Genomic DNA, 27,452 nt, shown 5'->3' on the forward strand with positions numbered 1-27,452 from the left:
CTCCCATGTTCTCCTTGAATTTATCAAGATGAGCATCAAGGATATGGACTTTGAGGGACATCCTACAGCCCATTGTGCCGTAGTTCTTCACCAGTCTCAACCAGCTACACATAGTTTTCGACCTTGTGATTGCCCAGGAAGCCACGAACCCCTGCGACAAAGCTGTTTCAAGCCGCTTTCTCCTTACTAGTGAGCTTCTTGGGGAATTCATTGCACTCCAGGATCTTCTTTATCTGTGTTCCGACGAAGACACCTGCTTTGACCTTTGCCTCAGACAGCTTAGGGAAGAAGTCTTGAAGGTACTTGAAGGCTGCTGACTCCTTATCTACAGCTCTGACAAATAGTTTCATAAGGTCCAATTTGATGTGCAGTGGTGGTATCAGCACCTTCCAGGGGTCCATCAGTGGCTTCCACTTGACGTTGTTCCTCCCCACAGAGAACTCGGTCCGCTGTGGCCAGTCCTGCCTGTTGTAGTGCGCCTTGGTGTCCCTGCTGTCCAAAAGGCAAAGATAGCAGGGAAACTTGGTAAAACCGCCTTGGAGACCCATCAGGAATGCCACCATTTTGAAGTCTCCGATGATCTCCCAGCTGTACTCATACTTCAAGGCGTCCAGCAAGGTCTTGATGCTGTTGTAATCCTCTTTGAGGTGCACCGAATGAGCCAGGGGAAGAGACGGGTACTTGTTACCATTATGGCCAGCACGGCTTTGAGACTCCTGGATGAGCTGTCAATGAAGAGGCGTCACTCATTCTGGTTACAGGCGATTCCAATAGCCTCGAACAGACTGGTCACATTGTGGCAGAAGCAGAGCCCATCTTGATGGGTGAAGAAGTTGCAAAAAGGTTCATGACGCTTCCTCTGATCTGCGACTTGCACACTTTCATCCAACAAGTTCCACTGCTTGAGCCTAGACGTCAAAAGCTCGGCATTGGACTTGGTGAGACCAAGATCTCTGATAAAGTCGTTGAGGTCTTTTTGGTTGGGATAGTATGGGTTTCTCTCCTCAGCTCCGCCTCTGAAATTGTCATCTGGATCTACAACGTCTTCCTCGCTCTCTGACTTGCTGCTCTCTTCTAAAGACGGCTGCTCTCTCTCCGGAGGAATGGGTACGGGGAGCTCATGGCAGTGTAGCACCGGAGCGATGGATGATACGTGATAGCAGGTGCATTCTTGCCAGTCCGACGTTTGGAAGGGTCCACCATGCAGAAGTAGCAGTTGCTTGAGTGGTCAGTGGGTTCCCACCAAATTCTTGGACTGCAAACTTCATGGCTCTCTTTTCCCCTCTGTACCATCCTACAAAAATAAATTAATTTCACCCATGACTAATGTGTAAGAGATTCTCACAACATTTTTCATATATTATATATTTTTTCAATAACATTTAAAATTGTAAAACATTAAAAAAACTTTTACAATTTTAAAAATGTTATAACATTAAATTTCGAGCAACAATTATCCATCTTACCTTCCAGAGTTTTTTTGCATTGCTCGCAGGTGAAATGAGGTGCCCAGGATTTGTCTTGATCCCTGACAGGCATGCCGAAATATGCCTTGTAGGCCTCACACATCTTAGCAGATGCTTCCACAGAGTACTTTTTCGCTCTTGTCTTGATAAATTGGCTGCAGACATAGCAAAATGCGTCTGCCGGATGCTTGCATCCTCTTCATGCCATTTCAGAAAAATGCAGATATGTATCCACTTAGGCAGCTGGAAATAAACTGACCTGGTGGGCTTAAGGCCCCTGTATTTCTACTTCTATTTATATTACTGGAAAGTTCTAGAATGTTCGAGAAGTTGCTCCAAGTTCACTCAGCACTGAATATATCTGGAATGTTCTGGAAAATAGGTAAATTTCAAAAAATCACTGCCCTGGTCACAAAGCAAAGTTTGTGGGGAATAATAGCCATTTTCTGTACTTTTGAGACATAAGCAATTAGGAAATAACACTTACTACCCAGGAACAAAAACAATTGTTACACGGTTGAATTAACGTCGATTCGCGACGCTTTTGTGCGGCCTCCCTGTGGCTCTTGGTGGACCCTGCGACGCAAATGCCGCTCCCCTCCGGCAGGGCGGCAGGGCGGCCCGCCGGAGACTCACCGGAGAGCCTGAGATCGACGGCGCGATCCGAGAAGGTGAGGTTCACGCGGAAACTGCTCAGGTTGAACTCGGGGGCGCTCAGGGAGAGTGGCTGCTTCTTCCCCAGGTAGTCGTAGAATCCTCTCCACGTGTGGTTCTCGGCAAAGATGCCATCGGGCACTGTGGCCGCGGGAGGTGAGAGGTCACGGCAAAGCGGTTGTGGTTACGATGAGGAGTTGTGGTTACGACAAGGAGGTGTGGTTCTGACGAGGAGGTGTGGGCATGACGACGAGGTGTGGGTATGCTCTTTGGTTCTTTCGGTAAAGTCACGTAGGTAAAAAAAATAATAGATCACAACGTTTCGATTGCAACAGAAGCAATCGTCTTTTTCTCACCTGAAGATGATTCCTTGTGTTTCGATCGAAACGTCGGGATTTTTTAAAATTATTTTTCTATCTACGTGACTTTTCCGAAAGACCCAAAGAATATTAATTCCTGCATTCACGAAAGCTTTAAGTCAAGATTTAATGATACCTCTGACGAATGTGTAACTAGATTTCTCAATGCAGGGTGATCCACTTATATATTTATCCACCACTGATTTCTAATAACCCTCGGCTGCCTTCTCCAACAGGTGATTAAACACTATGAGAGTGATGGGGTTTCCGTATGTTGTGGAAGAGAGTGATTGAATATTTCATGAGTTGTACCCTGTGCTTACAACATAACCTGTTGCGATATTTGCAAAACTATGAACAGTTAACATCCCTTACACTGCATACATTTCGATATATAAAAAAATAAACCTCTGGTAGGTATTCTGCGCGTAAAGAAAATTAATTTGCGATCACTTTTTGAAGTATATTTGACATTGCCAGCCTTGTTAAAACTGACAAACTTTTATCTTCAAAGAAAACTAAGCTGCAATTATTTACTGACGTGTGGCTCCACTGAAGCCATAAGACATGACTTCAATTCTAAATGAATACCCTGCAGACCTTTCCTGCAGATCTTCTCTGCATTCCCAGGTCGAGGCTTCTGTCTATGGGTGACCGAGATTTTCCCCCGTGTAGCCCCCAGATAATGAAACACTTCCAAGGGGTATCAGGGACCTCTCCGAGTCTGTGGACATGTTTAAAATGCGTCTTAAAACCCATTTATATACCCTGCAGCTTATTAAACTTTTAGGTCATTTTGTAAATGGATTATTAAAATGTATTTATAATATCATGATTTTCATGCCGAGTGTTTTCTGCTGTTGCTGCGTCCTGTAGAGGGCTTTGAGATCATTGATGAAAAGCCGCTATATACATGTAATTATTAATTATTATTATGACTCCATACTCTCAGAAAGAAAAGATAGAAAACTCCCACGGACAAATGCGAATACATTTCGGGATGAACGTAACGAGGCCAGAGAGCATGCTGACAATCACCCGCCGGCTTGAATCCGGTCGTCCCAAGTAGAGACACGCTCGTCTTCTCCTTCTGCTTTATTCCAGCTGCAAACAAGAAACAATGACCTCATTGCAATCGTGAACAAAAAAAACACGCTTCATCATCGTCATCGCCATCATCACGTCGCAGTTGCACTGCGCAGCACGCTAATCGTACCTCAAAGGCTCAAACGCCTCGGTAATTGGAAGGGAGGCAGCTAAGCTGCCAGAAGTGAGCGCGCTATCATTGCACATCAACTGCGGTGAGGTGGCCTCAATGTACTGTGACACAACCGCCTACACGAGTGTCTCAGTTAACCGGGAGCCATGGGCTCAGAGACAGGCGAATTGCATCTCAATAACACACAGACTTTTTTTGCAGAAGAAAAAAAAAAACTAAAATATGCATATTAACACTGAGATATTATTCTCGCTGGGAAATATTGCGAACTGGCACATTACATATTCAGAATTGTTCTCAACATGTAATTCCATAGCTGACATGTACATTAACGTCGGCACTGGTTTTTATGACGTTACAAAAGTAAATTATTTTTTTTTATTTTAAAGCAAAACAAGGCTCTTGGTTGCTTTTATCCTGCAGCTGCGACTCGAATTTTACGATCTGTGCTAGAAAGTTGCGGCCTGATTTGCGCGGGAAAGTGCAGCCGGGAATGTGCATCCGGGAATGTGCAGTCGGGAATACCGGTTGCAGCCACGCGTGTGCGTGGCGGGGTGCAGAAGTGCGGTTTGCGGGCTAGTGCCCCGAACACAATCCATCGGTCACGAGCAGCATCCTGCGGTGGTGAGCCCTCAGCCTGCACTGCCCCCGCACCACCGCCCGTTGCTTATAAACGCGTCCGTTTCATCGTCATCCACGGTCGATCCACTGCTGGCTCAAGGCCGCCGCCATCTCTCGCGGGCCCACGGTGTAATAATCCACCTGGCACCTCCCCGTGAGCCGATTTCACCAAATATGCAGTTTAACGCAGAGGAGGCGTTCTCAGCCAATATTATCCACAAGAGGGTTTTTTGGGGTTAGATCGTGTAAATATAAATGTGTCGTTAAACCCGCCACCGCTCGACACAGCCAATAAGTAAGGTTTGTCACGTCCACAAAACGTGCCACTTAGTTGCTAGTTCAGCACACCAGTCGTGTGTTGGAGAGTAAACCCACTACAACATTTACAATTCGAGCACCGTGACGTTTCGCCGGTAATTACAACAACCAGCATCATCAGACGACAGCCAGAGTTGTGGAGAAATCCTCCTGTTTCGGCCTTAATTAGAGGGGTACATGTGTAGGGGTGTTATGGGAGAGGAAGCGGACAAACACACAGCGGTGTCTACACCCACACACAGGGGTGTCTACATCCACGTCCGCAACGGTTAACCCTGGGGGGCTGTGGGTGGTCGCTGGGATCTCCCATAGCCCCTCCCCTCGGGGGAAATTGGTATAAAAGGCGGGGAGCCAGAGGGCTCGTGGTCGAGTATACAAGCTGAACCAGTGAAGACGGAAGACCGGCAGATAGGCCCTGGAACTCCCCTGGCTCGCTGTCCTTCTCAGGGCCGGGCAGGGCAAGCCAGAGGCGCGGCCCTGAGAGCCTCAGAGCCGATGCTCTTGTAAGAGCACGGCCTGGTTAGCTGGGTGCCGGGATCCGTGCTTGACCAGGGCTGGATCAGATAGCCTCCCCTAGCACTCTTAGCGGAGGACCTGGGAGCAGACCAGCCGGGGATAGTGCTCGGGGTCTTCCCTGTTCAGGACGGGTGAAGGGGCCGCTACCACTTCAAGTGTTGTATACGTCGCCCTGTATTGAATACAAAGTTATAATAAACGTTGTGCCTCGACTACGTCGTCCATGTCACAAGTGAACCCACTACACATGTGGTGTCGTCACTTGTGAGCCAATCAGGTGCGAGGACCAGAGGCTGTACCAAAAACGAAAGAAGGCGTCATCATTAGCTGACACATTCTGGCAAGATGTGGAGGTTTGTCAATGCAAAGTCAGTGTGGCTGGTGGTATCCTTTCTTGAGTTCTGCAAGATGTGTTTGCAACATGACACATGCATATTCAGGTGATCGGTAAATGTGTCATTCTGTCACCGATGTCAGAATGTTTCCAAGAGGAGACAGTTAAGAAGAGCTGGTGTAATGGCTTAGACCTTCCCCAGTCATTAACCAATGTTTCTGGATCTGTCTCAGATAAAACTTCAGCCAGCGAGGCTATCTGAAAGCTCAGAAGCACGATCTGGGAGAGAGGAAATCTGGAGGTTGTTGACCTAGTCGGCAGGATGGGGGTTGTCAAATATTTTCCCAAGCAGCACGAGTATCACACACGGCCCCACTGAGGCAGGGTGATGAGCTATTGGCGTCAGAGACAGGCAGATCCGAGGAGTCTGCCAATATCAAGTGGCGATCCTAGAAGGCAGCGACACTCACTATATATTCTTAGGTTTTGTCGGTAAAGTCACGTAGGTAAAACATTAAAATTAATGAAAGTAAAATAAAATAAAAATCACGACGTTTCGGAGGCAACACAAGTCTCCGTCATCAGGTGGGACCGTCACAGCCAGATTTGCTGCATCAAATCTGGCTGTGACGGTCCCACCTGATGACGGAGACTTGTGTTGCCTCCGAAACGTCGTGATTTTTATTTTATTTTACTTTCATTAATTTTAATGTTTTACCTACGTGACTTTACCGAAAAAACCTAAGAATATGAATCCTTGCAGTCACGAAAGCTTCAAATCTAGACTCACTATATATAAACAACAAATACAAGTTTTAGAATGACAAGACTCTCCAAGTATGTGGTCTCCCGATGCTGGACGTATACACGCTCATATACGCACGTTGAACTTCGTTCGCACCGTACGTAGCCAACCGTGCTGTATATGACTACAGTATTATACAATTGCTATGTAATAATTATAATAAATGTTCAGCCCTCTGTCAAGCTACTGTTGAAGGCTTCCCCATGCTGGCTGTCAAATCCACAACGGTCAATCGATCGTGTGTCAATTTATTTTAGCGAGACCACAAATAACGTGAAGGCAGCGGAGGGGGGTGAGGGTTGAGGGGGAAGCGGGGGGGGGGGTTGAGGGGTGGGGGGTTAAGGAGAGGCGGTTTAGGGGGTGAGGGTGGGGTGGAGGGGTGGGTTGAGGGGGATGGGTGAGGGTTGAGGGCGGTGAGGGAGAGGGGGTTGAGGGGTGGAGGGGGTTAAGGGGGGGTTGAAGGGGGGGGGTTGTTGCAAGGGGGGGGGGGGAGTTGAGGCGTGGGGGGGGGCCTCACTTTCTCCCAAACCCAGCAGGAGCGGGCGGCCCTCACCGTGACAGAGGGGCGGCTTTCCCGACCAGGCACCCTCGGGGTCGCAGGTGCGGTGCTCGGAGCCGCCGCTCAGGTAGTAGCCGGGCTGGCACGAGTAAAGCAGCGTGTAGCCCAGCTGCGCGACGTCCTGCGCCCGGACGTCAGCGTAGGCTGGAGTCTCCGGCTGGCTGCATCTGTGCGCTGAAAAACGCGCGCCGACAAAGGTCGTCGGTTGGCTGGCCACCTCCAAAAAGAGGCCGGGGTGGGCAAATTCGCGCGTGCTATTCGGCGTCGGAAAAACGCGCAACGGGCGCCGTTGCCGCTCCTGGTCGGCGTTTGCTCTGTTCCTGATGTCAAAGTGGACGACCGGGTAAAAAAAAAAGTGTCGTAGCTCGTCGGAATCCTATGGCGTGAATAAACTGATTCTGATTCTGAAACCGTAGAATGCGACGTTGGGAGTGAAACATCGATCGGCAGCGAGGCCACGGGAATTTTGCGGCGAGGCTGCGACTGTAAATGCGGCGAACCCGATGTCCCTGATGCGACCGTTCGTCGGGTCCGAGCAGATTGGCAAATGTCTCCCAAGGTTCGTTCCGCCTGTCCCCTGACCTCACGACGCGCGACGTCACCTCGTTCGGGGCTCGGAAGGTAACGTCACGATCGCAAGTCAACCGGCGGCACGGTCATTACCGAGGACAATCACACGTTGGAAGCCTTTACGGAACGCATGCATTAGCAGGCACTGTTCCTCTTTGTTTGTTTTAGGACCGATATAAAAATCTGTAAATAATGAGAAACCTGAAACATTAAAAACACATCACACAGCAAGCACTGATGACTGTAACAGATAAGTCCCAATGAGGGTGCAAGTGGTCTATAGTTAAGTCTTATGTCACTGCTGCCCGTTGTTGGTTACGGCCACATTTTCCCCAACTCGTGGAGCCGGCGGTGGTCCAAATGACAGAGCGAATAAGCAAGTGACTGGGTAAGTGACCGGGTGGGTGACCGAGTGAGTAACCGGGTGAGTGACTAGGTGAGCGACTGGGTGAGTGTGCCCAGCTAATTTTTTACGTTCAGCCCTCTTGAGCCAGCGGTCTGCGCGAGGCCGAGAGCTTTCGAACGCTGCCGAGCGGGCCCCCTTGTGCGTCGTCAGACCGGTGGCAGGACTTGCGTGCTGGGCACGAGGCCGTAGTGGCGAGGGACGTACCGACACACTCGGGCTGGAGGCCATTCCACGTGAGGTCAGGGAGGCAGGTCCGAGTACTTGACCCCTGGATGTGGAACCCCTTCTTGCACTCGAACGCCACGGTGCTCCCAACCTGGCGTCGTGTTTGTAAGGAAAAACAAAAAAGGGAAACAGAGCAGACAAAGCCTGTTGAAGCAGGAGGGAGAGAAAAGGCGCAGCACAGAAATTGTTTTATTTTTCACGCCACGGGCTCGCAGAGGGGGCCTGCACTCGATCGAGCTCTGGGCAACTAGCCAAAGGTACCCAGACTTTACTAAAAAAAACTAAACTATTTTTTTATTTTACGAGGTAAGGCACATTGCGCTATGTAGGACTTTTTTGAGAAGCGACCCAGCCATCACAAATGACAGCTCACCGAAGCGGCTTATCACGTGGACATTTATAGCGGTGGTCAAATACTCTAAACGAGTGACGTCTATTCTAAATGTGGAGGGGAAAACCGGAAGACCTGGAGAAAAATCCATGCGACCACGGGGAGAGAGACACGCAAACTCCAAATATACAGCAGGCGGCAGGTTCGGGATCGAACCCACGATCTCCCGTCTACTAGGCGAGGGAGTTAACATCTCGCCATCATCGGGCACCACGGCTCAATGTGGGCTGCGCACGTCACTGCGGTGAAGCCGTTTACATTGCCGGGTGGACAGAGATGAGGGGGGGAGTGATGATTTAAGAAGCTTGGAACTTTGTTTCAACTGCCGAGCCGGGAGATTGAACCCGCGACCTCTGGATTGCAGGTCCGGGGGGTGCGAACGCGTTACACCGCGGCAGCCGATGCGGCAGTTGGATTAATACAGCATGGGGGAAGAAGATCGCTGGTGTAGACATTGCCTGATATCCCAGGGAGAAGTTCTGGAATCCGTTGTGCGGCGTGCCGGGGTTGGTGCAGGTCGTGTGAGATGCTTCTGTAACAAGAGGACACGGTTTTGCAGACAGAAGCAAATATTGTTGCCGCTTTCCAAGACACCCTCCTTATACCTTTGCATTTGAGCTCAACCTCCAACAGGGCAGGGGCTCATTTTATTTTGAGTCAAAATCAACATACGGCATGTCGTGATACTCTCTCTTCATTTTAACACGAAGGCTTTCGCGACCAATATCATCCATAAGAGTTTTATTTTTTGTTTTGGGTTAGATCGCGCTAATATATAAATGTGTCGTTAAAACCCGCCACCACCCGACAGCCAACTAGTGAGGGTTGTCACGTAAACAGAACGTGCCAATTCGCCACAAACAAAGACAATGCACGTATCAGAGCACTTACAGCTCGGGGTGAGCAGCACTTATCAAAAATATCATATCGATTTATCATACTTTGATACTGGCAAAAAGGTCCCATGATGTACATAATAACGCCTGTCGTTTCCATTGTGGCACGTGCCAACACAAAGAAACACTTTGTCGTGAAACACGGGATCAAACTGACGTCAAACTCCCTCTGTCCACCTCACTGGCAGCTCCATCTCTCTTTCCTCAGGTGCAGGCTTGAGATGTCGCTCTTCTCCCCTGCCTGTGGGTGGCTATTTCCCTCTGTCCCGTTGTCTTGATCAGCAGAGAAATCATCAGGATTTTGCTCTCCCCCGAGCTTCCTCCTTCACTTCCAATAATATCCCTCATTCCTCCTCTCCCCACCACTATCTCACAACACGCACGCATTTATTGAGCTGCTGGGTCGGCTTCTCGGAATCGTACGCCACGAGGGAGGTAAGCCGCTCCCCCTGCCTTCCATGAGCCTCAGGTAGGCCTCTGCGCCAGGAGGGTTCGCACCTACGATTAGCGCGGGTGGCTATGCACAGTGCGATGGAGGTTCAACATATGTACGTACATTCCAGGTACACAGGTGGACGGGCCACTATGACGAGGGTACATTTAACTACCTTGGATTGACGATCGTCAACGATGGAAAATCCCTGGAAGAAAGAAAGTCAAGTGCCGCAAAGGCAAAAGCTGTCGCCGTCCAAACTTAACCCGATCTGGAACGCCAAGAACGTCTAAATAGTCACTGGGATCGGAATCGTGGGAGCAGGAGTCTCATCGGTTTTCCTGTATGGATCTGAAACTCGGACTATAACAGCAAATATGCGAGAAATATCCCAGCGATGGAAATGAGATGCTTCAGAGGGCCACTGCGCATCTCGTAGGCCGCACCAAAAGATTGATTCAGTCGAGTGCGAGCAGCGATAACAAGAATAAATTAGAGATCACAGCCGACGACGGTCCGTGAAATCCAGAAAAGCAGAGGTACGACATCAGTAACGACCACCGCCCTACAAAGGTGGAGGAGAGGGAACAGGGAGAAGTGAGAACACCTCCAATGGACTAACATTGTGGAATGAATCAGCTGTTCTGGGGACACCACCCAAAGGCTGGCCAAGGTTGGGTGTCCACTGACGGAGGCCACAGCAGTGATGCGACACGACTACCTTGTGTACAGAATCTTCAGACATAGTCGCATGTGGGCAATTCACTAATTCAAATGGTGTTGAATTCCACTTTAAATAATTAAACTGCTGTAGTTTGCAGTCAACTCCACTCCATGCGGCTCCAGTCTCCATTTGTCCTTTGAAACATTTCCTGCAAGGTTTTCCGTTCCCGAAAGAGCAATGCCTCTCAATTAGGGATTTGAAGCTGGTAAAGTGAAGCCCACGTGGCTGCATCTGTCAACAGCGGCCTCTGCTCGCAATGCCCCCAGGGTGGGAGAAGAGACGACGATGGGAGGAGGCAATGCCAAAGTTGAGCGGTCCGAGGGAAAGAGGCAGAAAGGGAAGTGAGATGACCCGCAGTGCGGTGAGTGAGTGAGCGGTTGGGAGAGTGAGTCTGGCGAGTGGGTGAGTGAGCCTGTGGAGGGAGGGAGAGAGGGGGCGGGACGGGACGGGACGCACCGATGCAACGCGGCTGAGTGCCGCTCCACATCCCGCTGGCCATGCACACGCGCTTGGCAGAGCCGACCAGCACCAGCGGAGAGGCACACGTGAAGGAGACCTCCGACTGGAAGGTGAAACTCCTGCCTTGTCGCTCGCCGTTGGCGGGGACGCCTGGGTCTCCGCAGAACATGGCTGTCGAAATGAATGGCACATTTGTTTGGATACACACGTACCATCCATATATTTAATCCGCTCGTGTTGATGGGGCTCAGTGTCACCCAACCGCGACCGCTCACCACAATACGGGGCACACGCAACACAACACTCGGCATTCGCCGTGAAGTGGCAGTGACGTCACCACGGCGCCTGTGCCAGGCCAGGTGCACTTTGAGGCCACGTGAAGTATCGAAGGCTCGCTGCTGACAGGAGGTCACGAGACAGACCCAGGTAACTGAGATGACTGGCAGATGCACCAGCTGTGCCCCCTACTGTGCCAACTGTGGAAATACAGGGCACAACCACTCCCCACGCTCACTCGCTCACCACGCTCACTCGCCGCGCTCACTCGCCTGCTCACCACGCTCACTCGCCCACCGCTCGCTCACTCACCACGCCGCAGTTCACCTCACTTATCTTTCTGCCTCTCCCCTCGCACCGCTCCACTTTGGAAGGAACCGCCACCTCCTCCCATCGTCGTCTCTTCTACCAAGTTCTCATTACCTCGCTCAATATCAAGAGTCGTGTTAACTATTTTTTTTTATCAATCACAACTCTAAGAGTGCCGTCCGTTGCTGGCCATTTGGCGTTTTTGGGCATTTGGGCCTGTGAATCGGTAATTGAGTAAAAACAAAACACCTGAATTGATGGAGCGCAGACCGTCAATGATATATGACTGCGGGGCTTCCGCAGGCTATTAAATTGTGTCATTATTCTCAAAGATGTTAAACATTAAAAAAGGAATACTGCAAACAAAATTAGCTCTTTTTTAATATAATTAAAACCATCAATAAATGCCGTGTATCTTTCATCAGTTAGCAGCCTTATTCTTACATGTGTGTATATGTTTTGTTTAAAGCTACACAAGACCGATGCGAATGGCCGTGCATAGTGGCCAGCGTGTTTTGCCTTCACCCCAAGAGAGTCTGCTCCCTCGCTGTGGCCACACTCGTGTCCAACGTGTGGCAATGAATGTCAACAAAGACAAACACTCCCCCGTCTAGCCTTCACAAACTGTTGGGGCAAGTGCTGTTCGCGAGCACCTATGAAGACCGGCATGGCACACGAGGGGATGGGTGGCCAGCACCACGCCCGACCACCTTTGTCTCACTAGTGGCAATGCTTACACACCGCACCAGGTACTTATTTGAGGCTGAGTCGACGTAGGGGAGGCCCAGGACAGGTTAAAATAATCGTCACTGGTGTTGGGCGTGAGTGGGAATCGAACTCGGGTCACCGGGCTCATAGCGCAGCGCGCTAACCACTACATCACTGCTCCCCATATCTTCACAGACACACAGACACAGACACGCACGTAAACAGACACACAGACACAGACACGCACGTAAACAGACACACAGACACGCAGACACGCACGTAAACAGACAAACTCACACACTGCGTATACTTCTACGAGGCAGGTGGATGGGAGTGGGCCACCAGCACTGCCCCATGAACCCAGTGACCTAAATTAAATTCCTGGCCATGGCTAGCATCAGTTATCGGTGAGTGATATCCGGATAGCTCCCGGGCCCCTTGCCATCGAAGGCGGAGTCGGCAAACTTCCCAGCGAGGTGATATGGAAATGAGGTGGATAGTACGTTCATATAAAGCGGTGATTATCATCAAACGAACCCCATGCCTAATAAACACTTGCGAGGCGTTTCCCCAACAGTGTAATGAGATACGGCTGTAAATTAAAATTTTTTTTAATCAACAAGAGGGTAAAGTCTTCATTTTGTCTGTCTGTATATGTAATTTTGAACTTCTTTCACACCGTACGTAGAAAACCGTGCTAATCGGAGGTGCGCTTTGGATAGTGATCTCGGCATCCTGTCAGAGCAGCCTTTAGAACTACGTATGGTGCGAAAGAGGTTCAACGTACATGCATATATAATAATACTAAATTGACGCCCTTATTCAATCCACTGCCTTTGCTCTCCGAGCACGTATGGGTTAGGGTTAGGGTGGTGGTGCAGTTATTAACAAACTGCGGTATGAACCTGGCGACTTCGGTTTAATTTACAGCCACGGCAAACATCAGTGGCAGTGCGGTGTCATAACGCGTTCTGCATATTCTCTAGGGGTGGCTTCGCCTTAAATTGGCTGCAGGATATTTCTTTGCGGATTTGGGTGGCACCCTTCATGCGCGATGAATCGGGCTGAAGACTATTCCATTCATAATTCCGGGTAACTCCAGAATTCCGTATATGTGGGAAAACAAACTCGACTTGAATTGGATTATGAGTCGCCCAGATCTTATTATCACTACGAAGAAGCTTCCCATGTCTCATCTAACAACTGCTGTGCAAACCCTGGTGTGAACACCGCACATCTAAGTATCAAGTTCATAGTTTTCAGTAATCTAAATATAGTGGTTTCAGAACAACCAGTTCAGAAAACCACTGTAAAATCTTTTTTTATTTTATCAGGTAAGGCCCACTGAGCTATATCGCTCTTTATCAGAATGACATGGCCACAAATGACGAAGTGGCTTGTCATTTGGACATGTATAGCAGCCAAATAATGTAAAAGCATGTTTCGCTACTGATGTATGCTGCGGCTAACAGCCAAACTTAAGTTGTGGGATTCAAGGTGCAGTGTACAAAATACTGCACTGCCGGACAAACGCTAACGGCCGTACACACAACCATTTACATACAAAGATCCTCCCCATAGCCTTAACAGACTATTGAGGCAAGTGCTGTTAGCGAGCACCTATGAAGGCCGGCACGGCACACGAGGGGGTGGAAGGCCAGCGCCAGGGCAGGTCCGCAGGTTACAATAACAAACAGTACAACAACACGATAGGAGTGCAAAGTCGAGGAAAGGGTAAGCAAGTCACAACATGAATAAATATAGTATATAAGTACAAAAATTCCTGCTGATTTTTCAACACAAATTGCAAGCTTGGGCAAGGCAGCAAAACAACAACAGTCCCAGACCACACCAAGACAACAACACACAGCACTAGTGCCTCAATGAAATGGAACATTTAAATTGAACAATCGATACATGTGTAATGCGGGCGTAAACGACCTCCCGGAAGTGACGTCATGGGGGGAGGAGTTACGTCACGTGGGGGAGAGGGTAGAGGTCTATAAGGGGGGTAACCGGAAGCAGTCGGGAGTGATCGGAGACTGGGAAAGTGTGAGGCCACGCAGGGCGAAGGGTGAGAGAGAGAGTGGCGAGATCGCCACACACCCGGGCCACGAGGATCGGCACCGTCGGCCAATGGTGACCGACCCCCGGGCAGCAGCAGCGAGGAGGCTGCAGAGAGCAGCGGGTCTGCAAGGGAGGAGTTGGGCAGCAGGGGTCTGCACGACGAGACAGCAGCGAGCCTGCTAGGAGGGAGTTGGGCTACGTGAGCGACAGCAGCCTGGGGCTGCAGAGCAGACTGTATATAGGGGAGTGCCGTGAGGGAAAAGAGATCGAACCCAAATAAAGGACACAGGACAGAGAGAAGCGTCCAAGTCTTTTATTACACTGGTGTCAAAAGTGTAACGGCATGGCTAAACAACTGAGAAAAAAGAATATTCCGTCTCCGGCATCGGCTTCATCTTCCGACGATGATGACCTTCCTCCTGCGGTGGACCCGACTCCGGCAGAGGAGGAGATCCGTGCTGGGACGAGTGCGGGTCCGGGGGTCCAAGATGTCGCCGCGTCGGCGGACCAGTCTGCACCAAAGGACGCGGATTTAAGATGGAGTCAGATGGCGGAGCAACTTGAAACTCTCAAGAACGTACTTGCACAGTTGTGTGAGCTCGTTACGCCGAGGACGGCGTCGGAAGGAGATGTTGGTGGTCCGCAGGAGCCCGGGTTGTCTTCGATGTCGACGCCATCAGCCACGCGGCACGAAGACGCCATCTTGGGCGTGGCGCACGACGAAAGGCGGGAAGCCGCCATTTTGGGCCCTCCGCGACGGAAGGCCGCCATCTTGTCGACACCACGCTGCGATGCCATGTTGAACATGCCACCGGATGAGTCAGCGGCTGGAGGGAACGCGCCAAGGCGTCGCAGTCGTCACCTAACGACTGTCAAGGAATTCTCCATCGGGGGCGATTGGAGTGCGTTCGGCCAGACCAGCAGCCGTTTTTGCAGGTGCTTAACGCGAGTGCCGAAAGCGTGTGTGTGCCGGCGGGTACCGTTGTGGCACATGCCACTACTGCGTTTACAGCTCATGATGATCTGTCCGGCCGGGGGTTTGTTGGAGGTGTTTCGGGCCCCGGAGCTGTAGATGACCGCTGGATTGCTGAATTGTGTGGGGAGAATTCAGCTCTTTCCGGGGAACAACGTTGTGCGATTCGTAAATTATTATCGAGCTATTCTGATGTGTTTAGCTCCGATGATTTGGACTTAGGACGCACCTCGTTGCTTTAGCATCATATTGACACAGGGGACGCTGCCCCTATTCGGTTGAACTCGCATCGGATGAGTCCGGCTGAGCGAGAGCATGTTCGAGGGGCAGTGGATGACATGTTGGCTGCGGACATAATATCTCCGTCTAACAGCCCATGGGGCGCACCTGTTGTTTTGGTCAAGAAGAAAGATGGCAAATTGTGATTTTGTGTAGACTTTCGTAAATTAAATAAAGTGTTGGTGGCAGATGCGTATCCCCTGCCGCGTATGGACGACTCTCTCGATGCCTTGTCGGGGGCGAAGTTCTTTTCAACGCTAGATCTCTCTTCGGGCTTCTGGCAGCTTCCCCTTGACGAGTCCTCGCGAGAAAAGACTGCTTTCCGTACGCCGCAGGGGTTATTCCAATTTAACTGTCTTCCGATGGGGCTGAATGCGGCCCCTGCCACTTTTCAGAGGTTGATGGAGTTGGTATTAACGGGGTTGCAGTGGGAGACATGTCTTATATATTTGGACGATATTATCGTTTTCAGCCGCACATTTGACGAGCATTTATCGCGGTTGGAGGCCGTGTTGATCAGGATGCGTTCTGCTAATTTGAAATTTAAGCCTAAGAAATGTCACCTGCTGCAACACTCCGTGCGTTATTTGGGGCACATCGTCAGTGCGGACGGGGTGGCCACAGATCCGGACAAAACTGCGTGCGTCCGTGACTGGCCAACCCCTGCCACGGTGGGGGATGTGCGTCGGTTTTTGGGGTTCGCCTCATATTATCGGAGGTTTGTTCCAAATTTTGCTACGATCGCGAGGCCTTTGCATCTCCTGACGGGTAAAGGACACAAATTTGCTTGGGGACCGCCAGAGGAGGCGGCGTTTCGAGGCCTACGCGATCTATTGGCTACGGCACCGACGTTGGATTATCCGGATTTTGCACATCCCTTCATTCTGGATACGGACGCGAGTGACACGGGCATTGGGGCGGTGTTATCTCAGTCCAAAGGTGGTGTGGAACGCGTGGTGGCGTATGGTAGCCGGGTTTTGTCTCCCGCTGAAACCCGCTACTGCGTCACTCGCAGGGAACTTTTGGCTATTGTTTTTTTTCTCCGCCAATTTCGACCGTATCTGTACGGTCGTTCGTTTATTGTTCGCACGGATCATGCGGCCTTGCAGTATGCTCTTAAAATGGACCAACCATCCGGCCAGCTGGCGCGGTGGTTGGACACGCTGCAAGAATTTTCCTTCCAAATTCACCATCGGAAGGAAGTGCGTCACGCTAATGCGGACGCACTTTCCAGGCTGCCGCAGCGATCCCCTTGCGCGTGTGCGTCGGGGACGCATAGGTGTGGCCCGATTCAGCACCCCCCTCCGCCTGTCGCGCTGGCAGTCGAAGTGCCGGAAGCTCCGCTTGAGCCGGGGCCGGCTGATGCGGGGCCGGCTGATGGGGGACCGGCTGATGGCATTCTACATCTCCCGAGGTCTGTTTGGATTCGGGAACAAATGTTGGATGATTCTTTGGTAACGTTACGTAAGCAGCCTGTGAAGGGGAGTGGGAGACTCTGTGCGGGAGGCGTGCCGGAAACCGCTCTCCGTGATGGCTTGCTGATGTGGAGGGAAGGGATGCAGGAACGCTGGCGTCTTGTTGTACCGGCATCATTGCGGTACGAATTGATTAGGACTCTGCATTGTGACACGCTTTTACATCTGGGGGTGCAGAAGACGCTATTGACGCTGCAGCGAGACTACTATTGGCACGGCATGACGACGGATGTCGTCGGGCACGTTCGCGCGTGTCCCGATTGTGCCCGCCGTAAGCCACCTAAACATCCATATGTGCCGCCGATACAATCTATTCAGGTGTCTCGAGTTAATGAGTTGGTGGCGTTAGATATTTTGGGACCCTTTCCGCCATCCGCTAGGGGAAATAAATATTTGCTGGTAGGGGTGGAGTACCTCTCCCACTGGCCGATGGCCTGGCCTTTGCCTGACCAGTCAGCGGCGTCTATCACAGACGCCTTTCTATTTGGGTATGTTATGGACAAAGGGGCGCCGGAGAGGCTCCTTACAGACCAAGGCCGGAATTTTTCCTCTAAATTGTTGGGGGAGGTGTGTGCGGCTCTGGGTACAAAAAAAATACGGACATCTCCCTACCACCCACAAACGGATGGTATGGTGGAACGGCTTAATCGGACCCTGTCCGCCATGTTGTGCCATACGGTTAGTGAAAAACAATCGGATTGGGATTTGCATATCCCTGGGGTGCTTTCAGCGTACCGGATGACGCCGCATGCGGCTACAGGATATTCGCCGTTTTTTCTAATGTACGGTCGTGAAAACGTACCGCCGATTAATGAACAGTTGGGAACCGGAGCGAGGGGACCTGTCAAGCCTCTTCCTGATTATATTCAGGACACCGTTCGCCGAGTCACTGAGGCGCGGGTAGGGGCTCGCATGGCTACGGCCAAAGCCCAGGCTCGGAACGAGCGGTGTGCGCGACGTTCAAAAGGGGAATGCCCCTGGAAAACGGGGGACCTGGCCTGGCTCCATTGTCCACAGGTGCGGCCAGGTACCTCTCCTAAGTTACATAAGCCATGGCAAGGGCCGGTTCGCCTCATCGAGGTTCCCAACCCACAGTCGGCGCGTGTTCGGTTTGGTTCTCGGCGTTGGTTCGTCCATACATCTCGGATGAAACCATACGTGGCCCCTCGACCGGATGCGTCATCTTCTGAGGTTGCCTTGCCGGGGTCTGTTGCTGCCGACTCGCCCTTGCCTGTGCCTGCTGACTTTGCTAGAGCGCCTGTCGTGCCTTTCACAGACGAGCCGGCCGTGACGCGGCAGGGGAAAGAAGACTCAGCTCGGGGTGCGCCTATCACGGCTGCGGAACCTTTGAGGCCCGCAGCCCTTCCAACCCCGCCGCGGACACGATTGCGGGACGCCTCTGATGCTGCGCCTTCGAGAATAGGGGACCGGGACGTTGCCAGGCCTCCAATAGCGACAGACGAACTTCAGCCTGTCGCTCTTAAAACCCTGCCACGTTCCCGCTCGGCGGGAGGGCCACCGACCGTCCGGGACGGCCCGGCGACCCGCACCCGCTCGAAATCCCTCACATTTCGTTAATTATTGTGTTGTGTTCTTGTTCTTTCGGTATATTATGGTGTGTTCTGTGTCCTTTTTCGTATTCGGTCGTGTTCGCTCGCATTGCTTAATGGAGTTGTGTTCAGCCGAGGTCGGCTGGATTTTCTCTACGGGGGAGGGTGGTGTAATGCGGGCGTAAACGACCTCCCGGAAGTGACGTCATGGGGGGAGGAGTTACGTCACGTGGGGGAGAGGGTAGAGGTCTATAAGGGGGGTAACCGGAAGCAGTCGGGAGTGATCGGAGACTGGGAAAGTGTGAGGCCACGCAGGGCGAAGGGTGAGAGAGAGTGGCGAGATCGCCACACACCCGGGCCACGAGGATCGGCACCGTCGGCCAACGGTGACCGACCCCCGGGCAGCAGGAGCAGTGAGGAGGCTGCAGAGAGCAGCGGGTCTGCAAGGGAGGAGTTGGGCAGCAGGGGTCTGCACGACGAGACAGCAGCGGGTCTGCTAGGAGGGAGTTGGGCTACGTGAGCGACAGCAGCCTGGGGCTGCAGAGCAGAGAGTATATAGGGGAGTGCCGTGAGGGAAAAGAGATCGAACCCAAATAAAGGACACAGGACAGAGAGAAGCGTCCGAGTCTTTTATTACACATGGGTAAGGATCATCTCTGTCTGTTCATCTCCAAGGGTGTCGTTTCCCTGTCTGCCTCTCTGTACCAATCTCTATGTCCACCTTAGAGTCGATCTCTACGTGCTGTATGTCGATAATGCCTTTCATTCCCTCTGCCGATGTTTGCCTCCCTGTCTATTTATGCATGTCTATTCATGCTTGTCTATTTATATCGTTCTCTCCTCTTTATTTCTGTCTACCGATGTATCTCCCTACATTTGTATCTGCGTGTCTCTCTGCTTCACTGCCTTTGCCATTCAGAGTTTCCGTTTCTGCCCCTGTCTCTCTCTGTCTCTTTCTGCGTCTACCTCCATGCAACTAACTCTCCGGCTTCACGTATCTCTGCCCCTACATGGCACAGAGAAGGCAGGGACAAAGTCATAAACCCGTAACGGCTTTCCGATGTGAAACATCTCGTCTTAGTTTCCCGCTTTGTGAGGTGGCGGCGGCGACTCAACGTACGTATGTCCTGCTGAACTTCTTTCGCACCGTACGTAGCCAACCGTGCTCGTCGACCCGTGGCGCTGCTGGGAAGAGGCGGCTGGCCCCTTCTCACAGCCGGAGGTTTTTGAGCTGCGCGTCACCCTGCAGCTGGGCACTTCTTAAAATTACTCATTGTAAGTTTTTACGTCCCGTTAGATTTTTGTTTGATACATTTTTTAGAATGTGAATGGGGCATGATCATGGGGGTCGGCAACCTGCGGCTCCGGACGCCACACGCATCTCTTCAAGGACTGACTTCGTGATGTTATTTATCCAGGACCACCGTCGAGTATTCACCACGGGCATTGCGCGCTCTGAATTCGAAAAAATAGTATCTTGTTATTTTGGTTGCAGACCCCCAAATGGGCACGACCGTGGGGGTCCTTCTCACTGCAATGTTTTTATTTTCTGGATGTTGCCACAAGGTGGCAGTAGGTGCATTCGCTGCGCGGGCGCCCACGGAACAAGACCTACGCACGGGCTCACGTAAAAGGTCGGGGTGGGTCACGGGAGGGCATCATCATCCACAATGCCCCCCTCTACCCGCCACCGCATTATCTGCTAACGCTCAGCGAACGTGTTGAAAATCTCGAAAGATTCGCAGCAAAACTTAAACAACCACGTCATTAATACCGCCGCGCCTAATTCATCGGTCGCGAGCCGGCGTGGGTGGGGGGGGCAATGAAAACAAACGGCGGGGAAGCTCGCGGGGGCGGCGTGGCGGCGCCGGGACTCACGGAGGCACTGAGGGAGCTCCCCGGTCCACTCCCCGCGGCCCTCGCAGAACAGCGTGGCGCTGTGCGAGAGCTGGTAGCCCGCGAGGCAGCCGTAGGCGACCGCCGAGCCCCAGGTGAAGTCGCCGCTCTCCTGCCTCCCGTGCATCACGAGCGGCGGCTCCTGGCATCGGATGACTTCACGTGCAACGGCACACCGTTCGGTTTGGGTGCGCGATCAGTCATGGGTGGGTGGGGTTGGGGGCGCGGGTGGATTTGACCGTACTTCACCACGCTGGTCGGTGCGGGTTGGTGAAGAGAGCACGCGTTATGGGATGCTGTTAACATGAATTACGCTATATGGCTGAGATGATAACAGTCCATCTCCCACACGCAAATGTCAACAATGTAAAAAACTTACTTTTACACAGAGGCAGATTTCCAGACCAGACGCCTTCCTTGGTGCAAACACGTTGGCTTTGAGTTGTGGGCTCCATGGTGTAGCCCGGGTGACACCGGTAAGTGACGTTATGGCCAAAGGTGAAGTCCACGCCTGTCCGTACCGCGTTAGCCGGCGTTCCAGGATCGCCACAGGTAATGACTAACACGTAAAGCAAAGCAAACATAGAGCCATCGTTAGTTATCCCGCCGATGCGCACATCTACGCCGAGACGTGTGGCAGAATCCCGAGCTGCAGCTGCGTACACTGCGTCAGTTTCAGCCTCTCAGCGTCCCCAAGGAGGAGCAGAAAATAAATTCTGAAAACGCACCAGAGAACCACCGGAGAGCCACCCAGCACAGCCGTGAAAGCCTACGCTGCCGCGGGTTTACGCCGTCGTGCGTGTGTGCGTACGCCCGTGCGTTACCGATGCAGTAAAAACATCGCCACTAGAGAGACAAAGGAGGTCGGGCGTGGTGCTGGCCACCCACCCCCTCGTGTGCCGTGCCGGCCTTCACAGGTGTTACTCGCTAACAACATTTGCCCCAAAAGTCTGTTCGGGCTACACGAGGGATCTTTGTGCTTGTTACCGATGCAGCTGGGGAGGCTGCCGCTCCACGTGCCGTTGGCGGAGCAGTGGCGCGTGCGCTGGCCCAGCATGCGGAAGCCGTCCCGGCACGCGTACGTCACCGAGTCTGGGAACACCGCGCCGGCCCAGCTCGCCATCACGCCGCTCATGGGGATGCCCGGATTCCCGCACGACACCGCTGGGGTCACGCACGCACGTACATGCGCACAGACACACGCACACATACATGCGCATACACATGCACGCACACATGCACACACACACAACAAGCACACACACGCGCGTATACACATGCGCACAGACACACACATGCGCACATACACACCAGTTACAGTGCCACGCCGATTATGACAGTAATGTTCACGAAACTCCGCACTTTTAATAAAACTATTTGGACGTATATATTTATTTCCCAGCCATCCTTAATTCACCATTAGTAATCCATCTATGGTTGAAGGTCTCCCCACGCAATTTCAGTCTCATGGCGGTCGTTTGACCATATTTCACCACACTGGGTAGTGTTAGTTTGTGAGGGGGGGAGGGCAGGGCTGGTGATGAGATCAGTATTCACTGCTGTTAGTTATGGTTTCATATCACAGTTCACTCGCATGTCTCATCAGTGAACTCCTCCAGGAGCAGCTTCTGATTGGTCAGATAGAGGGGGCTAAACGGGCTGGAGAAGGGGCGAGCTGATGCGGTAAGGGAGGGTGGCACAGTAGGGAGCACGGGTGGTGCAACCCCCCAGTCATCGCCATCAGTTAACCCATAACACCTGGGTCTGTCACGTGACCTCCTGCGAGCAAGCACCCTCCACACTTCACAGATGTCTCCTGGACATCTGTGAAATAAAGAGCTTCACAGCTCATCGGATTCCACCGGTCTAAATGAAGATGATTGATTCTGACACGGTCTCAAAAGCGCAGCTAGCCTGGCACAAGCGCTGCGGTGACATCGCAGCCAATTTGGTGGCGAAAACGACGGCTGCCGTCACGATCGCTGAAGGAGAGCGCACACTGAAATTGTTCGCATGCCGTGCCGTTTGCCGCGTGCTCAGGACCGCGCGAAGAAATGCATTTGGCCGATCGCCTCTGTTTTGGCTAACACCGACGTCACTGCTTTGTTGTTGTTTAAAGTAGGAATTCCCGACTCCTCGGGGCGTTGCGTACGGCGCTGGTGTTTACCGCCCGTGCTTTATATTCTCGCCCGCACCTCTGCAGTCTGGCTGCGTCCCCGACCAGCTGCCGTTGGCGAGGCACGAGCGGCGCTCCGAGCCGCGCAGGACGTAGCCGTCGTCGCACGAGAAGCTCACCACGCTCTCCGTCCGGAAGGCACCACCTCGCCGGGAGCCGTGCGGCGGCACCCCGGGGTCCCCGCACGCCCCGTGGCCGTCGCCTGAGAGGCACGATCATCCGTGGGGTCACGTAGAATGTTTTGGCGTCGCTCCAAATTCATTATTTTGTAATCCTTTTCATTTACCTGACCCCCGCCCGCCCGCCCGCCCGCCCGCCCACTCACCGCCCCCCCCACCCTCTCTCTCGACAAAGCAGAGCAAAATACGTTGGAACACAAGCCCACTCTATACACTTCCCCCCCCCCCCCTACGATTCGGTAGTTGGGATCGTGTTCTTTGTCACGGGCTATAAATCCTCTGTAACGTGAATGAAGTAATCATGCAAAGCACTGGCCTCGAATACGTTGCGCGCAATTATCCCAAAGCAATTAGTGTAGGTTCGTCAGGGTGCGAGGTTATGACATCGAGTTGAATGCAAATAGATTCGCTCTTTTAGGGATTGCTAAAATGCCCTTCCTTCGTCATTTTTTTCCATCATGCGTCAGGGCAATTATGAACCATTAATAAGCAGATAATTAAGATGCCTTGTGCATGCAGGACCCATGGAAAAGCAAGTCTTTTATCCACAGCTCTTAATTTTATTAAATAAACAACCGCCTCTCTCCTTACGCCACATTTAATTCCCCCCTGTTCTTAATGAGGTTAGTCAGAGTTGAAAAGTGTTATTACAAATTACCATTTCACGGGGTTGATTCTCACACACATATGCTCTCACACGTTTTCAAGCGACGTTTCCTTTGTACGAAAATTCAAGTGGCGATGCGAGTTAACATCGTTGCGACTCCCCGCGAGGACAGCATCAGATGGCATCACGACCACGATGCCACAGAAATAGTGCCGAGTCGTGCCGGTGTCGCTTGAGTGAATCTCTGAAGGATTTCCCGGTGTGCAGGACTCAGCGCACGTGTCGTCAAACTCAACGCGGCGACGCGACCAGCGTGGGGATGTGAACTCGCCATTCACCAACTCAGGGCGCTGTGGTGGCCAAATGTTAACTACCTCGCCTGGTATACACGAGGTTGTGGGATAGATCCCAACCCTGACGCCTGCTGCTGCATATTTGGAGTTTGCGTCTCTCTCTCCCCGTGGTCGCGTGGGTTTTTCTCCCGGGTACCTCCACATTTAGAATCAACATCACGTGTTGATAAGCTACTTTGTTGGGTGATTGATGATTGTTACAACCCACTCACTCACGCTCGGGTAATCCTGCCAGAACGTTAACTTCCTGTCGTTCAGAGTATTTGGCTGCTGCTATAATTTCCATGCGACAAGCCACTTCGTTGAGCTACCATTTGCGATGGCCAGGTCGCTTCTGAAAACAAACATAGAGCTCATTGGGGCCTTACCTGGTAAAATAAAAAAAAAGTTTAGCCTAGTTTTCATTCATCACGTATCTCCAGCCACTAGGCCCGCACCTGGTGACCAAGGCCACGACACAGTGAGACCGCTCGCCGTCCACGTCTCCCGTCAACGCGGTGGAGTAAGGCGTTTGTTTCACGCTGCGTCGGTGCGTTTCGTATTCGTCTTCTTCTCCGGCTGTCGTACGGCTGATGTAGATGCAGAGCAGCGACTACAATTTCACATTCAGGTGGTCAAGCCAGATAACGACCGCGTCAGGAGCAGTAGCGGAGGAGTGGATCATCACCGCCACGATGCCTCCTCCGTATTTGTGGATCGGGGCATCACATCATTATACGTTGTGTAGGATCTGTTCTGGATGACCGCAGTCGCACGCAGGACAGTTTTTTAGTGGCTGTTTGTGTACCTGGTATCCGCATCTGCTGCTGCTGCCATGGTTTGGCCAGTGGATGCGAGTTAGGGGAGACGATGAGCAGCTTCGTGGAAGATCAAACCCATCGCGTCGTTATATGTCGTACGGTCTGTTCTGGATGACCGCAGTCGCACACATTTGTGCGTGGGGTATCACTGCTGATACCCCACGCACATCTGCAGCGGATGCGATATAGGGTATTTACGGCAGTTTAAACCTGAAACACCCGCACGGGGGGAGAAGCTCACTGTTGTGTCTCCTTACCAGAGCAAAGGGGCGTGGAGCCAGACCAGTGGCCGCTGGCTTGGCACGTGCGCGTGGAGTGGCCTAGGAGCGCCCTGCGCTCGGAGCACGAGTACGTCACCGAGGATCCGTACGTGAAGCCCTCGGCCGCCAAGATGCCGTGTGGCGGCGAGCCTGGGTGACTGCAGTTCACCACTACTCACACACGGCAACAAAAACAAAAAGATAAAGACGCCCCCCCCCCCCCGACCGTGCAGCCTCAACACACATTGGGGCAAGTGCTGTTAGCGAGTAGCACTAATGAAGGCCGTATTCACGAGTTTAAGGACGTCCTGTTCTCAAACCCTGGAGGTCTCTCAGGAGACCGGAGCACAAGCCGTGTACGCCTGTACACAGATCCCGAGGTGGGGCGAGACGGCAATGGAGAGATGAAGAATGAACGGGGATGCAAATGGACAACGCGGTTGAGACTGAGCAGGATTGCGAGACGTGGAGGGAGATGCCACACACCGCCAATCCTCCGGCACCGGCCAAAGGAGAAAGATCCCCCGTATAGCGTTAACCGACTTTTTGGGCAAGTGCTGCTAGCGAGCACCTATGAAGACACGGCACACGAAGGGGGTGGGTGGCCAATATCACGCCTGACGGCCTTTGTCTCCCCAGTGGCGATGTTTTTACACATTGCACCAGGTACTCATTTGAGACTGAGTTGACCTGAGGGGAGGCCCAGAATCGGTTTAGATAACTGTCACTGGTGTTGGCCGTGAGTGGGAATCGAACCCGGGTGGCCAGGTTCGTAGCGCATCGCGCTCACCGCAAGACGCCCACAGCAGCAGCGCTTGCAAATACAAAACCATCGTTTTGATGTGAAAACTGAATATCAATCAGATAATCGTGGCCAACGCTGTTGGTGCCACTACCCTGTGACATCCCTTGCCTCCGTCTGGACTTATTTCTCGAGCGCCTGTGCGCTGGAACGGTGCTCATCACCAGCTCCACCTTCCCCTAGGGCCCTGCTACCCACGACGTGCCATCTCAGCACCGGCTAAAAAGCCATCGGGCAGCCGTGGCCGCTCTCCTCCCAGCACTTGTGGCACGGCAGACGCTGGGTATAAGCACACATTATACAAGCACAGCTCTCATATAGTCAAGACGTCCTCATATTGTACTGGTGGAGGGGTAAAGGGCAACTTCTGATCCAAGCACACTGTGGATATAACTACAGCTGGCATTCCTCCCAAGATTGTGTTTATATCCAGCTGCTGTTGCACCAAACTAGCGCCGCTAATCCTAGGCCAGAGGCTCTTGAGGCACCACAAGAAGACGGCTCCGACTCTCGATGGCGGCCGTCAGCAGCGACGTGTGCGAGAGTTATTCTGCTGTCCTATTAGCGCAGATGTTAAACTGCAGCATGACACAAAACGTGAGTTCATACGGAAAAATAAATACTCACGTATTTAAAGACAGTACCGTATTGATAACTAAACAACAGAATGGTTCACACTACAGAAACACACTGCAACGTTCATCATTTCCCTGGGCGATACCGTGGGGTGAATATTAACGTCCTGTCAGCAATGCCCGGACTGTCCACTCAGAACGCTGCACTTTGGTCGCAGGAGCGGTGCTTTTCGTTTCCCTGTTTTTTAACCGAGCCACCTCCGTGAACAACGCGAGTTTGGGACTTCATGACCCAATCGTGATCAATGGTCACTTGGGTTTACCCAGGAGTCCACACCCAAGCCCAAGGACACTTTGCCCGAGGCTTTCTGCCACATCGTATGTCTGCCGATGTACGAATGTCCGCCGATGTACGAATGTCCATGTACGAGTGTGTGCGTGTACGAGTGTGTCCGTGTAAGAGTGTCCGTGTATGAGTGTGCCCGTGTATGGGAGAAAAAGCGGAGCACCTGGAGAAAGCCCACGCGGTGCGAGGGGGGCCACAGTCTGCCCCCAACAGCCGGGACGCGCGATATTATTCCACACCTACCGTGAGCGAGTTACGGGCCCGGCACGCGCGTAGGCCCCCGCCGCCCTGGTTACGCTCAGGGAAAGGGCCGCGGTTCCAGCCGCCCGGGCCTCACAATGTCGCTGCCTTCCCTCGTGAGTGGCGTCCGCGAGGTCGCCCCGGCTCACGTACCGGTGCACACGGGAGGCGGCTTGTCCCACTGGCCGCTGGGCTGGCAGCTGAGAGTCGAGGAACCCATGAGATCGTAGCCCGGCTTGCAGTGGTACGACACGAGTGTCCCGTAGGGAAACATTTTGTTTTTGTTCTTGATCTCCAGGTAGGAGTTCTCCACGTGTGCCGGACCGGTGCAGTTCACCACTGGAGGGACACAATGCGATACATTGCAGCAGCTGCACTAGTGCGTGCGTGTGCGTGCGTGTGTGTAAACTTCGCCACTAGGGAGACAAAGGCGTTCGAGGACGTGGAGAGTGGTAGTGTAGCGGTTAGCGCAACGCTGCGCTACAAACCCGGCGGCCCGAATGAAATTCCCGCTCACGGGCCAAAACCAGTGACGATTATCTGAATCGGTCCTGGGCCTCCCCTAGGACGACTCAGCCGCAAATGAGTACCTGGTGTGGTGTGTAAATATCGCCAATGGAGAGACA

General features: G+C 52.4%; 1 protein-coding gene across 1 annotated transcript in view; it reads right to left on the minus strand.

Annotated features, from left to right (window-relative positions):
• LOC144724246 (CUB and sushi domain-containing protein 3-like) overlaps positions 1 to 27,452 on the minus strand; it is a 256,770-nt gene that overhangs the window by 8,884 nt on the left and 220,434 nt on the right. Inside the window, exons 44-55 of the mRNA XM_078603219.1 lie at positions 26,980 to 27,165; positions 24,861 to 25,034; positions 22,684 to 22,866; positions 21,476 to 21,652; positions 20,868 to 21,047; positions 20,471 to 20,644; positions 10,953 to 11,126; positions 8,902 to 8,975; positions 8,032 to 8,143; positions 6,846 to 7,025; positions 3,518 to 3,583; positions 2,103 to 2,261 (exon numbers count right to left, since the gene is read on the minus strand). Of these exons, the coding sequence (XP_078459345.1) occupies positions 2,103 to 2,261; positions 3,518 to 3,583; positions 6,846 to 7,025; positions 8,032 to 8,143; positions 8,902 to 8,975; positions 10,953 to 11,126; positions 20,471 to 20,644; positions 20,868 to 21,047; positions 21,476 to 21,652; positions 22,684 to 22,866; positions 24,861 to 25,034; positions 26,980 to 27,165 (1,839 nt within the window). The remainder of the gene's footprint in view (positions 1 to 2,102; positions 2,262 to 3,517; positions 3,584 to 6,845; positions 7,026 to 8,031; positions 8,144 to 8,901; positions 8,976 to 10,952; positions 11,127 to 20,470; positions 20,645 to 20,867; positions 21,048 to 21,475; positions 21,653 to 22,683; positions 22,867 to 24,860; positions 25,035 to 26,979; positions 27,166 to 27,452) is intronic.

Source organism: Lampetra planeri, chromosome 2 (genome assembly GCF_965212315.1).
Source record: "Lampetra planeri chromosome 2, kcLamPlan1.2.h2, whole genome shotgun sequence".
Classification (NCBI taxonomy): Eukaryota; Metazoa; Chordata; class Hyperoartia; order Petromyzontiformes; family Petromyzontidae; genus Lampetra; species Lampetra planeri.